The following is a 14,962-nucleotide window of genomic DNA, read 5'->3' as shown; positions in this document are numbered from 1 at the left end:
AATAGCAGAGACGTCCTAAGGAGTTGTGAAATAAATATGAAACGCATTTGAAATACTTGTGATAGACAACAGTCTTTTGGAAGTTTGTTTACACGTTAACTACTTTTAATATTTTCATGCAGGGATTTAGAAGAGAGACAGAAAATAAGAAAACAGGAAATTATTAGTCGCATTTTACAAGAGGAAGCTAACCAAGAAAAACAGACAAAAAGGTCGTCTTCATTAGACATCCATAAGAGCCGAGAACCCAGCAAACTCCGAAACAAAACAATACAGTACATAGAGTCAAATGTTTTTTCAGAAGCAGAGCATGAGGTTATTGTAAGTATTAAAATGTCAAGCGTTAAGGGGTTGATCACAATATTGTGCTTGTTTGCAGAACTTCAGCCATTATCGTCAATATGTTTTTCCGGTAATTACATTCCCAAAATCTACTCCATAATTGTTATAGTTTAAAAAGATAGCTAATCCCTTTATAACCCACACAATTATATTAATATACTTTTTACCTCTGTGATTACCTTGTATCTAAGCCTCGGCAGACTGCCCTCTTATCTCAGTGCTTTTGTCAGACTTGCATCTTAGCCAATCAGTGCTGACTCATAAATAACTCCACGGGAGTGAGCACAATGCTATCTATATGGCAAACGTGAACTAGCACTGTCTAACTGTGAAAAACTGTCAAAATGCACTGAGATAAGAAGCATTTTTCAAGGGCTTAGAAATTGGCATTTAAGCTTACCTAGGTTTAGCTTTCAACAAAGCATACCAACAAAACAAATCAAATTTGATGATAAAAGTAAATTGTATGCCCTATCTGAATCCTAAAAGTTTAATTTTGACTAGACTGTCCCATTAAAGGGACAGTCTAGACCCAATACATCATTTTGATTACTTATTGCTTCATACCAGAGAAGCATTCTGCAACTGGTCCCCCAAATCTATAGGCTTGTAAGAAGTACACAAAACATTTAAATATTCATCATTTGTTAGGAACAGAAAATGCCTGCCAAGCTCCGCCCACCTTCGTGCATATTTTGGTATGTTAAGTTTCTCCATTCATGATCGACACGTGAATACGTTTTCCTAATCGCACACGCTGATTTATGCATGTGCAATTTAAAATAGCTAACTAAAAAATATTAAACATGCACTGCTAAACTCATAGAAGAAAGCTAACTCGACAAGAATGCTGTGGGCGGAGCATGGCGGACATTTTTGACTGCTAACAAACGATTATTTAAAAGTTTTTTTCTTTTTACAATCTTATAGATGTGGAACCCGTTGCAAATGTTTGTCTGGTATGTTACAATGTGTAATAAAGAATAAGTATTGGGTCTTTAAAGGGATAGTGTACCCTCATTTTTTTTCTCCCCTTTAATTTGTTCCCAATGATTCAATTTACCTGCTGGAGTATATTGAATTGTTTCCAAATACCTTTATTCTGGAATATGAAATAGCTGATTTTGCCTGTATCCCTACCTATACTGAACGTTTCTATACTTAAGTATTAGCTATAGAAAAGCTGTGTAAACATAACCAGCAGAATAAATTGCACTCCCAAGTGGGAGCTAGAAGAGATACGTGATAAAATGTTAATATTCAATTGCTCTCTCTAAGGGCCTGATATTTAAAACCTCGCCTGCATGGAGAGAAATCGCGCAAAATCTTTGGGATTTTTTTTTGACCTTGTATTGTAGTGCAGGAATCTCTGTTTCACATAAAGAACACTACACAGCAACATAGCAAATTATCAAGATTAAATTTGTGTTTCTAAATTTTTTAGGGGCCTCACCGTACTGATGCGACTTCTTAGAATATCTTGCCTGAGCGGGGAGGTTTTTAATATCAGGCCCTTAATTGGGCTTTGGTATAGAAACTGAGGTACTATAATTAAGCATGTGTGTACAAAAAGTGATTAAATAAGTAAATCGGGTTTCCCTTCAAGAACAACCTATTTTAATGGGTGGTGGTTTTAACAAACAACAACAGCTATTTCAAATAGAAAAATAAACCCAAATAAGCAATTTCTCATACATTTTATATTCTGCAACTGGTATAACAAGTCATTGGAAACACATTAAGAGAACACTTTTACTGTACATTGTCCTTTTAATATCTCTGAAGTTTAAAATCTTTACCTCGCAGAAACAACGCAAAAACAGTTATTTGCATAATTAATCACCCGACTTCATAATCCATAAAACAAACATGCAAGATTAAAGACAAACAAAATGGCGACTTTTGGATTTTAGTGCTTACATCAGAGGTTAAAGGATTTGCGTGATAATTGATCGCTTTTCATTTTGTGTAGCGATGCTAATAGGCTACAAGTGTACAATTAACCTGATATGCTTCAAAACCATAGAGATATGTGTGTATGCCTTTTTAAAGAATTTGTAGAGGGTAATTTTCAGTTTGGATGTGTGTTTGTTTGGGTTATTGATTTCCCAAAATGTATTTATTGTTTAAAAGTGCTTATTTTTAAAAACAAATAAACTTTGATTAAGCAGGTAACATTTAGATCTGTTTGGTGACATTGCTTCCTGACATCATCCAATATGGTGGTGGGTCATTTCAGTGTTCCATTCTAAAAAAAAAAATATATATGTACTCGGTAACGAGCTGTTGAATTTGCTAAGTAAAAAAAATGCATTTTATTATTGCACTGCTACTTGTATGTAATTATGCGTTTAACCCCTTTGCAGCAGTTAAACATGTAGTTATAGGTAAAGTGCACTACTGAGACCTAGATCAGCTCACCTGGGGCCTGATATTCAAAACCTTTCCGCTCAGATGAGAAGATCTAAGAAGTCTCGTCGGTATGGAGAGGCCCTTGAAAAAATTTAGAAACACAAATTTTAACTTGAGACATGTCTATGTTGATAAACAGAAAAATAGAACAATTATGACTCCCAGTTGCCCTATTCCTCATCTGTCCCAAAGTACAGGATGCGGTCTCTAGTGTGTGGTCCCAGATACAGTTAAGACAGTGAATACGGCCACACTTGGTGTGAATACAGTCCTGTTACTCCCCTCGGCTATACGGTATCGCTCTGATCCAAACACCCCTCCACATGCAAAGATGAATTCGATACATGATAGGTAGAGCATGGGTAATACTATCAATCCCACAGACCTGAAAAAGTATCACTCTAATGGGACACAATGCTTTTGCTTACCCGGCTGCAGCTCCCTGTCTGTGTCGCACAGGGGAAGGAATTGGTCTCTAGTCAGGAGGCAATAATGGTACAGACCTTAGCAGTAGCTTGATCCCATCGTAGCAGACTCAGATTAGTTCCGGTCATCAGTTCCACAGCTCAATCCACAACGACTGTATGTCTGGCGTCTAACGGGATTCGTTCCTGTTACCTCTGTTTGCTCAGTATTGTTTCGACATGCCGTCCTTACAGCCAATCCTCTGACAGAGTGCTGTAACACACCCACTGCTCCACCAATGAAGAAGCAACTGAATAACCCCGGAGCTTACACAGGAAGCCGTTATCGGCTTTTAGCGCTCACTGAAGCAATCTCCATTGCTATAGGCATAAACGATGAGGCAGAGCAGCTAAAATTGCAGACTTTATTTCAAAACTTGTTAATAGATATATACAGGCTCACATGGAATAAAAAGTAAAAATGCACAGACATGCCAGGCATGTCTTACGCGTTTCGGCCCTGACAGCCTTAATCATAGACAAGGTGCCATTCTTACAGTACAGCATTTAAACATAAACCTTCTTTCCTATTGGTTGGGCAAATATCCATCCATCACGTTCGTGCTTAGCATTTAAAGGGACCCTAACAAATTATCACAATTAATCGGCAGCTAGCTCCCAGTAATGCATTGCGGCTTCTGAGCCTAGCTAGGTATACAGTTCAACAAATGATATCAAGAGAACAAAGTTAATTTGAAAAAATAAACAAATTGTGAAGTATTTTTCAGCTGCACACTCTACTTGAACCATTAAAGTTTAATTTTGACATTCTCTTCCCTATAAGGTCATAATGTGACTTTATTAATGAGAGACAACTAAACTAGGGGGTAGATTTAATAAGTGACGGGCGGATATGACCCATGTCCGCCTGACACTGCTAAATGCCGACAGCATACACTGTCGGCATTTAACATTGCACAAGCATTTATCTTGAAATACTTGTGCAATGCTGCCCCCTGTACATTTGCGGCCAATTGGCCACTAGCAAAGGGTGTCAATCATCCCGATCGGATCGGGATGATTACAGCCCGCCACCTAAAAGGTGGTGGACGAGTTAAGGAGCAGCGTGCTTCTTAACTTACGTTTTCCGGGGAACCATAAACTTCAGGGGTAGAAAGCAGCATCCACTGCTTGTTAAATTTACCCCTAAGACTTTAAGTGAACACTTATTTTCATAGCCGGCCACAATATCTTGTTTTGCTTGTTGTTAGTTGAGCATCCACTACATTTTTTTGCAATTATACTGTGTATATATATGTAGGTTTCCTGATTTAGTTTTTTCCTTTTCTTTTATACTTTTATGTGTATTTTATTACAGAACAAATGGCGATCCCCTTCACCTTTGTCCTCTGATGAGGATGACACCACGACTACGGAGCAAAGCTCTGAGCTGATATCTAATCAAAGCCATGAAGACGAAGAAGAAAATGAGATTCTTTCTCAACCAGAATTTATGGGTTTGTGGAACAAAGACTATAAACCTTACAAGGTGCTTTTTTTGTGTAAAGTTTATACACACTAGAAATTCTGTGTTTGTCAATGTGATGATTAACCCTTTCATGTTGGGTCTAAATTGTCTACATCGGAACAACGTTCCGATGTAGACAAACTGAAATCATGCAATCGTGCATATGATCGCCAGATTTCAATCATGGGATCTGGTCAGGGGGCATCCCTATGATGCTAGGCATGCCCTCCATGCTGCGATCCCAATCTGTAAGCTCCGTTGGTTTCAGTACAGCCAAACGGCTAGGACGTTCCATGCCGTCCTAACGGCGATAAAGCCCAGCGCAGTTAGGACAGCATGGAACGTCCTAACGACGGGAAAAGGTTAATATAATTAAAGATATAGAAACAATGAGTGGTTTTGTTAACAATAATAGAGGGATGACATCTATGAGACATTATAACAGAGGACTTAAAAGCAGATAAACAATATTCTATTTGTGATGCCTTTTGTGTTGTTTCCTTTAAGGTGTTTATCAAATTTCTAAAAGTTTATTTTTTTTTTACAGTTAATTACCATATTTTTTGTTGTTTTCATAATATTTTACAAGAAATCAAGTGTGTAAAAGCAGTGTTCTCCCCACGGTCAAATCTCTGGGCGGATTTTGCTGACGCCCGGCTAGTGGTTGCCAGATGTAGTTGGCTGGAGATATGTTGCAAAATGAGTCCCGCCTTTATGTGTACTTCATTTACAGAGGCGCTCTCTAGCTTTAGGTCAGGTCGCTTCTCCATCATCCCGCTCTCACTCACTTTATGTTACTTGTTGTGTAACAGTTATTAGCAGTGGGGGAGTTACGGGCGTTCTGGTTTTGCCTATGTTCTACTGCACAAGAACTATACAAAGGGACAGGAGAGAAGTTTATGAAGCTTGAGGTTGATAATGGGGAAATTGAAGAACTTGATCTATGTGGTCCCTGCAGCAGATTACAGCTGCCGAGTATACTCATGAGAGACCCAAGCCTTGAACAATCAGTGAAGGCACCAGTAGTGATCTGCTCCCACCCGCACTTTCTAGACAGGAAACCCATTGGGATAGGTGAGGGGATAATCACGGAGTGCATGTGATTTAAGTGCACAGTTTATGTATTTAGTTATATATGGCAGACAGTGCTGAAGCAGAGGTGCCAGGAGCACGCACTCCTTTCTGTCAAGCTGCGAGTGGCTGTACTGCCCACTCCTTTATTTTATATATAAACAAATATGTGCTTTGGGTGCCTAAAATATATATTTATTAGGTGATTTTACCATTTTTTTATTACTACATTGTTAAAAAGAACTAACCTTTGTTGTCCCTTTAATTTGACCTGAGAACACTCCAAATAATCGTATTTGCTAAACCTGGAGCAAGAATAATTTAACTCTTTTTTTTCTTTTTTTAGGTCCCAGAAGAGGAAACTGAATGTAAACCGCTGAGAGGCAGTAAAATGGAAAAGGAAATTATGGCTGAGACTTTGAGAAAGCTCCGTAGTGGGATTGTTGAAAAACAAGTGGTCTCAGGTCACGAATTCAAAGGATGTCCGTTTTATAGCAAACCCAGTCTCATACATTTTAAGGTCAGTGTAATGACCTTATGACGCATCAACAATATCCTGTCTTTTAGGAATTCTTTTCTTCTCTTTGCTATGTAAATCTGCCCACAACTAATAAAAGTAAAATTTAAGTTACATTTTTCTCTTTTGGATGCAACTAAGAGTGCTTTTTAAAATGTATCCCAGTAAAGTCCAAATGAAACTTTCATGATTCAGATAGAGCATGCAATTTTATAACAACTTTCCAATTTACTTCTGCTTTGTTCTCTTGGTATCTTTTATTGAAGAGTAAAACTAGGCTCATAAAAGCTCAGGAGTGTGCATTATTTGTAGCTTTGTGATACAATGATGCAAAACACTGCTGCCATAGAGTACTAAAGACGTGCACACTCCTGCACCGAGTTTTACTCTTCAATAAAAGATACCAAGAGAGCAAAGCAAAATTGATAACAGAAGTAAATTGGAAAGTTGTTTAAAACTGCATGCTCTATCAGAATCATGAAAGTTTAATTTTGACTAGACTGTTCCTTTAAAGAGATAGAAAGGTCAAACCTAAAATGTGCATTTGAATTTGAACTAGAAGCATTTTTTTTTTATATTCTTCCATTAGCAACAATGCTTCTAATAAAAGTTATTTACTGTTTTCTGCTTCATACACACATATACTGTGAGAGCACATGCAGCAGTAGTTAAACACCATGGGGCATATTTATCAAGCTCCGTATGAAGCTTGATGCCCCGTGTTTCTGGCGAGCCTTCTAAAGACCGCTAATCTATAATCTGTCCGCCTGCTCTGAGGCGGCGGACAGACTTCGCTGGAAATCAACCCGACCGAATACGATCGGGTTGATTGACACCCCCTGCTACACGAATCTGCAGGGGGCGGCATTGCACCAGCTGTTCACAAGAACTGCTCGTGCAATGATAAATGCCAACAGCAATATCGGATCATGTCCGCTCGCACAATGATAATTCAGCCCCCATACCTGCTCAGAGGGTCAGCAGTAGCTTGTATGAATTAAGCAATATACACCACCACCAGCTCTCTGAGCAGTTATGGTGTTTGAATACTAGCGCACAGTCCTCACAGCATATGTGCGTATCCCGCTGAAAAGCAGTAATAACTTTTACTAAAAGCATTTTTGCTAATGGAAGTATATTGCAAACATGCTTATATTTCAGATTGTCATGCTTGACCTTTCTATCCCTTTAATGGGTGTTCCTATGCTTAAAAACATACTGAGGGCTAGATTTATCAAAGGCTAGACGAACTCTGTATGTGCTTCACCTGTAACTGTGCGCCCCAGCTCGCCTCCGGAGAAGCGCACATGTGCGCCTGAATTTATCATAAAAATAGAGGTAACTTTGTGCAGGCGAGCTGGGGCGTAATAATGATAAATTTCGCCTGTCGGAAACGGCATTTACTCCCTATTTACTCACTATTTATCACAGTACATCCCTATAAATATTTACGCCGCCATGTTTTGATTATTAAAAAAGTGTTTTTAAGTTATTTAGCTTATATTTATATTATATAATCTTTCTGTGCTGTTTTTTATATATGTTGATAATTTAAGATCGCAAAAAATAAATATATTATATTATTATTATATATACAACATGCAATTGAAGCCGAAATTGCAGCTCCCTATTGGCTCAAAGCAATGATAAATAAGAAACTGGGCGTATTTGTAGGTTGGGCTGTTAAATTACGCCTATTACTAATGAAAAATTTTAGCACTCGGGAGCGCGCCTGTGCGCCTAGGCGAATGCACGCTGAGTGCGAAGAAGTTTCTTTCAGATTTGCGCAATTATAGGCGCAGAGTGCTTTGATGAATATGACGATCAGTTTGTATGAGCTGTTTTGGACGGAATTAAAGGAGAATGGCTTTGATAAATTTAGCCCTTATTGTTGTAATGCTTGTGAGTCATGTGACTGTCCTCCACTAGAACAGTGGGGAATGTCCATATCGGCCAATAAGCAACTTGCCAATGTGGATGAGCTGTGCACAAACATCAACATCATGTTTAGTTTAAAAAAAAATTGTGTCTGCAAAATAAAAAACAAACAAACGTTTAATTAATTCTCTTTTATATACATGATAAAAAAACATGTTGAGTTTAAAGGGACATTATAATCCCCCAAAATATACAAACTGTATGTCATTTTGCTTTAGAATGTGCCTTTAAAGTTTTTTTATTTTAAGCTTGAAGATTTACAGTTAAGATAACATATATACTATTTTATTCTTGTGTCAGTGTTTCCGCCATTATCCTGTTATGTGGAATATCAGCCAAGCATGCATTTTAGTCAGTTATATCTTTCTATCTTACAAGTTTCTGGGTCTCAGTTTTTGAGTTTCAAAGATTCAAACTAAGAAAGATAAATTATTAAATGGATACGAAACCCAACATTTTTATTTCGTTATTCAGATCGAACAACTTTCAAATGTACTTATTTCTCTTGTAAGGTGTATGCAGTCCACGGATCATCCATTAATTGTGGGATATTCTCATTCCCAACAGGAAGTTGCAAGAGGACACCCACAGCAGAGCTGTAATATAGCTCCTCCCCTAACTGTCATAGCCAGTCATTCTCTTGCAACTCACAACAAGCAAGGACGTTGTAGGAGAGAGTGGTTAAATATAGCTAGTTTATTTTCTTCAATCAAAAGTTTGTTATTTTTAAATAGTACCGGAGTTGTGCTATTTTATCTCAGGCAGTAAATAGAAGAAGAATCTGCCTGAGGTTTCTATGATCTTAGCAGGTTGTAACTAAGATCCATTGCTGTTCTCACATATGTCTGAGGGGATTACACAGATGAGGTAAGACATGGCGGCAGTCATGGATAATACACTGTCAGCGGTATTAGCCAGACTACCTGAACTTAGAGGTAAGCGAGATAGCTCTGGGGTGAGACAAAATGCAGAGCATACTGACGCTTTAAGAACCATGTCTGATACTGCCTCACAATATGCAGAAGCTGAGGAAAGAGAGCTTCAGTCAGTGGGTGATGTTAATGACTCAGGAAAGATACCTGATTCTAATATTTCTACATTTAAATTTAAGCTTGAACACCTCCGCGTGTTGCTTAGGGAGGTTTTAGCTGCTCTGAATGACTGTGATACCATTGCAGTGCCAGAGAAATTGTGTAGACTGGATAAATACTTTGCAGTGCCGGTGTGTACTGATGTTTTTCCAAATACCTAAAAGGTTTACAGAAATTATTAATAAGGAATGGGATAGACCAGGTGTGCCGTTCTCTTCCCCTCCTATTTTTAGAAAAATGTTTCCAATAGACGCCACCACATGGGACTTATGGCAGACAGTCCCTAAGGTGGAGGGAGCAGTTTCTACTCTAGTAAAGCGTACTACTATCCCTGTCGAGGACAGTTGTGCTTTTTTTTTAGATCCAATGGATAAAAAATTAGAGGTTACCTTAAGAAAATATTTATTCAACAAGGTTTTATCCTACAGCCCCTTGCATGCATTGCCCCTGTCACTGCTGCTGCGGCGTACTGGTTTGAGTTTCTGGAAGAGGCTTTACAGGTAGCGACTCCATTGGATGACATACTTGGCAAACTTAGAGCACTTAAGCTAGCCAATTCTTTTATTCTGATGCCATTGTTCATTTGACTAAACTAATGGCTAAGAATTCTGGTTTTGCTATACAGGCAAACAGAGCGCTATGGCTTAGATCATGGTCAGCTGACGTAACTTCAAAATCTAAGCTACTTAACATTCCCTTCAAGGGGCAGACCCTATTCGGGCCTGGTTGAAGGAGATTATTGCTGATATCACTGGAGGAAAAGGTCATGCCCTTCCTCAGGACAGGTCCAAATCTAGGGCCAAACAGTCTAATTTTCGTGCCTTTCAAAACTTCAAGGCAGGTGCGGCATCAACTTCCTCTAATAATAAACAAGAGGGAACTTTTGCTCAATCCAAGACGGTCTGGAGACCAAACCTGACATGGAAAAAAGGTAAGCAGGTAAAAAAGCCTGCTGCTGCCTCTAAGACAGCATGAAGGAACGGCCCCCTATCCGGGAACGGATCTAGTAGGGGGCAGACTTTCACTCTTTGCCCAGTCGTGGGCAAGAGATGTTCAGGATCCCTGGGCGTTGGAAATTATATCCCAGGGATATCTTCTGGACTTCAAAGCTTCCCCCCAAATGGGAGATTTCACCTTTCACAATTATCTGCACACCAGATAAAGAGAGAGGCATTCTTACACTGTGTACGAGTCCTCCTAGTTATGGGAGTGATCCATCCAGTTCCAAAGGAGGAACAGGGACAGGGTTTTTACTCAAATCTGTTTGTGGTTTCCAAAAAAGAGGGAACCTTCAGACCAATTTTGGATCTAAAGATCTTAAACAAATTCCTCAAAGTTCCGTCGTTCAAGATGAAAACTATTCGTACCATCCTACCACTGATCCAGGAGGGTCAATATATGACTACAGTGAATCTAAAGGATGCTTATCTTCACATTCCGATACACAAAGATCATCATCGGTTTCCCAGGTTTGCCTTTTAAGACAGGCATTACCAGTTGCAGCTCTTCCCTTGGGATTAGCTACAGCCCCAAGAATCTTTACAAAGGTTCTAGGGTCACTTATGGCGGTCCTAAGGCCGTGGGGCATAGCAGTAGCCCCTTATTTAGACGACATCCTGATACAGGCATCAAACTTCCAAATTGCCAAGTCTCATACAGACGTAGTACTGGCATTTCTGTGGTCGCATGGGTGGAAAGTGAACGAGGAAAAGAGTTCTCTATCCCCACTCACAAGAGTTTCCTTTCTAGGGACTCTGATAGATTCTGTAGAAATGAAAATTCACCTGACGGAGTCCAGGTTATCAAAGCTTCTAAATTCCTGCCGGGTTCTTCATTCCATTCCGCGCCCTTCGGTGGTTCAGTGTATGGAAGTAATCGGCTTAATGGTAGCGGCAATGGACATAGTGCCGTTTGCACGCTTACATCTCAGACCGCTGCAACTATGCATGCTCAGTCAGTGGAGCGGGGATTACACAGATTTGTCCCCTCAACTGAATCTGGACCAAGAGACCAGGGATTCTCTTCTCTGGTGGCTATCTCGGGTCCATCTGTCCAAAGGTATGACCTTTCGCAGGCCAGATTGGACAATTGTTACGACAGATGCCAGCCTTCTAGGTTGGGGTGCAGTCTGGAACTCCCTGAAGGCTCAGGGATCGTGGACTCAGGAGGAGTCTCTCCTTCCATTAAATATTCTGGAACTAAGAGCGATATTCAAGGCTCTTCAGGCTTGGCCTCAGTTAGCAACTCTGAGGTACATCAGATTTCAGTCGGACAACATCACGACTGTAGCTTACATCAACCATCAAGGGGGAACGAGAAGTTCCCTAGAGATGTTAGAAGTTTCAAAAATAATTCGCTGGGCAGAGATTCACTCTTGCCACCTATCAGCTATCTATATCCCAGGTGTAGAGCACTGGGAGGCGGATTTTCTAAGTCGTCAGACTTTTCATCCGGGAGAGTGGGAACTCCATCCGGAGGCATTTGCACAACTGATTCATCGTTGGGGCAAACCAGAACTGGATCTCATGGCGTCTCGCCAGAACGCCAAGCTTCCGTGTTACGGATCCAGGTCCAGGGATCCCAAGGCGACACTGATAGATGCTCTAGCAGCGCCCTGGTCTTTCAACCTGGCTTATGTGTTTCCACCGTTTCCTCTGCTCCCTCGACTGATTGCCAAGATCAAGCAGGAGAGAGCATCAGTGATTCTGATAGCACCTGCGTGGCCACGCAGGACCTGGTATGCAGATCTAGTGGACATGTCATACTTTCCACCATGGTCTCTGCCTCTGAAACAGGACCTTCTACTTCAGGGTCCTTTCAACCATCCAAATCTAATTTCTCTGAGGCTGACTGCCTGGAGATTGAACGCTTGATTTTATCAAAGCGTGGCTTCTCAGAGTCAGTTATTGATACCTTAAGACAGGCTCGAAAGCCTGTCACCAGGAAAATTTACCATAAGGTATGGCGTAGATATCTTTATTGGTGTGAATCCAAGGGTTACTCATGGAGTAAGGTCAGGATTGCTAGGATATTATCTTTTCTCCAAGAAGGTTTGGAAAAAGGATTGCCAGCTAGTTAAGCGTCTGGCAGATGTTCCAGACGTTCAGGCATTTTGTCAGGCTTTAGTTAGAATCAAGCCTGTGTTTAAACCTGTTGCTCCACCATGGAGCTTAAACTTGGTTCTTAAGGTTCTTCAAGGAGTTCCGTTTGAACCTCTTCATTCCATAGATATCAAGCTTTTATCTTGGAAAGTTCTTTTTTTGGTAGCTATTTCCTCGGCTTGTAGAGTCTCTGAGCTATCTATACAAAAGTTCATTCCCCACAGCTGGGAAAAAGAACAAACCCCTCCGTGGTTTTACCAGTGTGGATTAATTCTGACTTATGTCAGCTTGTGGATGAGGATACAAAGGAATGCAATAGGTACTTACCCCCCTCTTCACGGCTTGAAACCGGGATGGTACCTGCACTTGGAGAGCCGTGAGTATATTCACTTAGGGCGCACGCCGGTCCATATACCACGCTTGGAGTTTCCACGCTCAACAAGCTGTCCCATCAGTCGCCGCCATCGTGACTCACCCGGCTCACAGGTCTGACGTCACCGGAAGATGCCGACTTGCGGGGGGTAAGGAGTCCCCGATGCTTCGGTTCCGAACAACGGTCCTCACTCATCCACCTCGTAAGTAACCATTAGCTTGTCACTGGGTAAATGTTAGACTGCTGGCTCCAGGGGTTCGGCTCATATCCAGGCAAATAATTTAGTTCTGGAGTCGCAGTGTTGAAATCAAATCTTTCAGCTTTAATCCTTAAAAAACAGGTATACAGGAATGCTGCCCTTCAGATAACATCAACAAGCTTACGCGTTTCGGCTGTATGCCGTAGTCATAGCTCATGGGCTCATGGGCTCTCTGAGCTATCTGCCTTACAATGTGATTCTCCTTATCTGATTTTTCATACGGATAAGGTAGTCCTGCGTACCAAACCTGCGTTCTTACCTAAGGTGGTATCTAACAAGAATATCAATCAAGAGATTGTTGTTCCATCCTTGTGTTACACAATTTGGACGTGGTCTGTGCTTTAAAGTTATACTTACAAGCTACTAAAGATTTTCGTCAAACATCTGCTTTGTTTGTTGTCTACTCTGGACAGAGGAGAGGTCAAAAGGCTTCGGCAACCTCTTTTTCTTTTTGACTAAGAAGCTTAATCCGCTTAGCCTATGAGACTGCTGGACAGCAGCCTCCTGAAAGGATTACAGCTCATTCCACTAGAGCTGTGGCTTCCACTTGGGCCTTTAAAAATGAGGCTTCTTTTGATCAGATTTGCAAGGCGATGACTTGGTCTTCGCTTCATATTTTTTCAAAATTTTACAAATTTGATACTTTTGCTTCTTCGGAGGCTATATTTGGGAGAAAGGTTTTACGGGCAGTGGTTCCTTCCATTTAAGTCCTGCCTTGTCCCTCCCTTCATCCGTGTACTTTAGCTTTGGTATTGGTATCCCACAAGTAATGGATGATCCGTGGACTGGATACACCTTACAAGAGAAAACACAATTTATGCTTACCTGATAAATTTATTTCTCTTGTGGTGTATCCAGTCCACGGCCCGCCCTGTAATTTTAAGGCAGGTAATTTTTAAATTTAAACTACAGTAACCACTGCACCCTATGGTTCCTCCTTTCTCGGCTTGTTTTCGGTCGAATGGCTATGACAGTTAGGGGAGGAGCTATATTACAGCTCTGCTGTGGGTGTCCTCTTGCAACTTCCTGTTGGGAATGAGAATATCCCACAAGTAATGGATGATCCGTGGACTGGATACACCACAAAAGAAATAAATTTATCAGGTAAGCATAAATTGTGTTATTATCAAATGTGCTTTAATCTATTAATATCCTTTATGAAGGAACAGTAGTGCACTTCTGGGAGCTAGCTGAACGACTCAGGTGAGACAAGGCATATATGTGCAGCCATTAATCAGCAGCTAACTCCCAATAGTGCATTGCTGCTACTGAGCAAAGTATATAAAGTGAACAAAGCTAATTACATAATAGATTATAATTTTGACTTTACTAACCCTTTAATTGCTGATAGAAAATCACAGTTTAAGTTAATGGTTTCATGTAGATTTATTTTTTCACATTTCAGGACTTTGACGTTGGGAAAACATACAAGAAAAAAATGATTTTGACCAATGCATCATATACAATTAATTTTTGCAAACTGATGGGGGTCAGTGATCATCTGAAGGATTTTATCACCATTCAGTAAGTTGAAGATCGGAGATAATGCGAAATTATAATTTATTATAGAGATTAGTCCTTGATATTTATCAGTCTCGAGTATTAAAGGGACATAAAACCCCAACATTTTTTATTTCTTGATTCATGTAGTTCCAATTTACTTCTATTATCTGATTTGCTTTGTTCTCCTGATATCCTTTGCTGAAAAGCATACCTAGGTAGGCTCAAGAGCAGCAATGCACTACTGGGAGCTAGCTGCTGATTTGTGGATGCACATATATGCTGCTTGCCATTGGCTCACCAGATGTTTTCAGCTAGCTCCCAGTAGTGGATTGCTGTTTCTTGAACAAAGGATACCAAGTGAATAACGTACATTTGAAAGTAGAAGTAAATATTAAAGTTTTTTAAAATTGTATGCTCTATCTG

The 14,962-nt window shown here is 40.2% G+C and overlaps 1 protein-coding gene across 1 annotated transcript in view; it reads left to right on the top strand.

Moving 5' to 3' along the window:
* CFAP74 (cilia and flagella associated protein 74) overlaps window positions 1–14,962 on the top strand; it is a 331,535-nt gene that overhangs the window by 107,598 nt on the left and 208,975 nt on the right. Inside the window, 4 exon segments of the mRNA XM_053690359.1 lie at window positions 123–321; window positions 4,537–4,707; window positions 6,104–6,277; window positions 14,442–14,560. Coding sequence (XP_053546334.1) covers window positions 123–321; window positions 4,537–4,707; window positions 6,104–6,277; window positions 14,442–14,560 — 663 coding nt within the window.

Source organism: Bombina bombina, chromosome 8 (assembly GCF_027579735.1).
Source record: "Bombina bombina isolate aBomBom1 chromosome 8, aBomBom1.pri, whole genome shotgun sequence".
Lineage (NCBI taxonomy): Eukaryota > Metazoa > Chordata > Amphibia > Anura > Bombinatoridae > Bombina > Bombina bombina.
The sequence above is the reverse complement of the archived record's forward strand: the minus strand, read 5'-3'. Positions and strand labels throughout refer to the sequence as shown.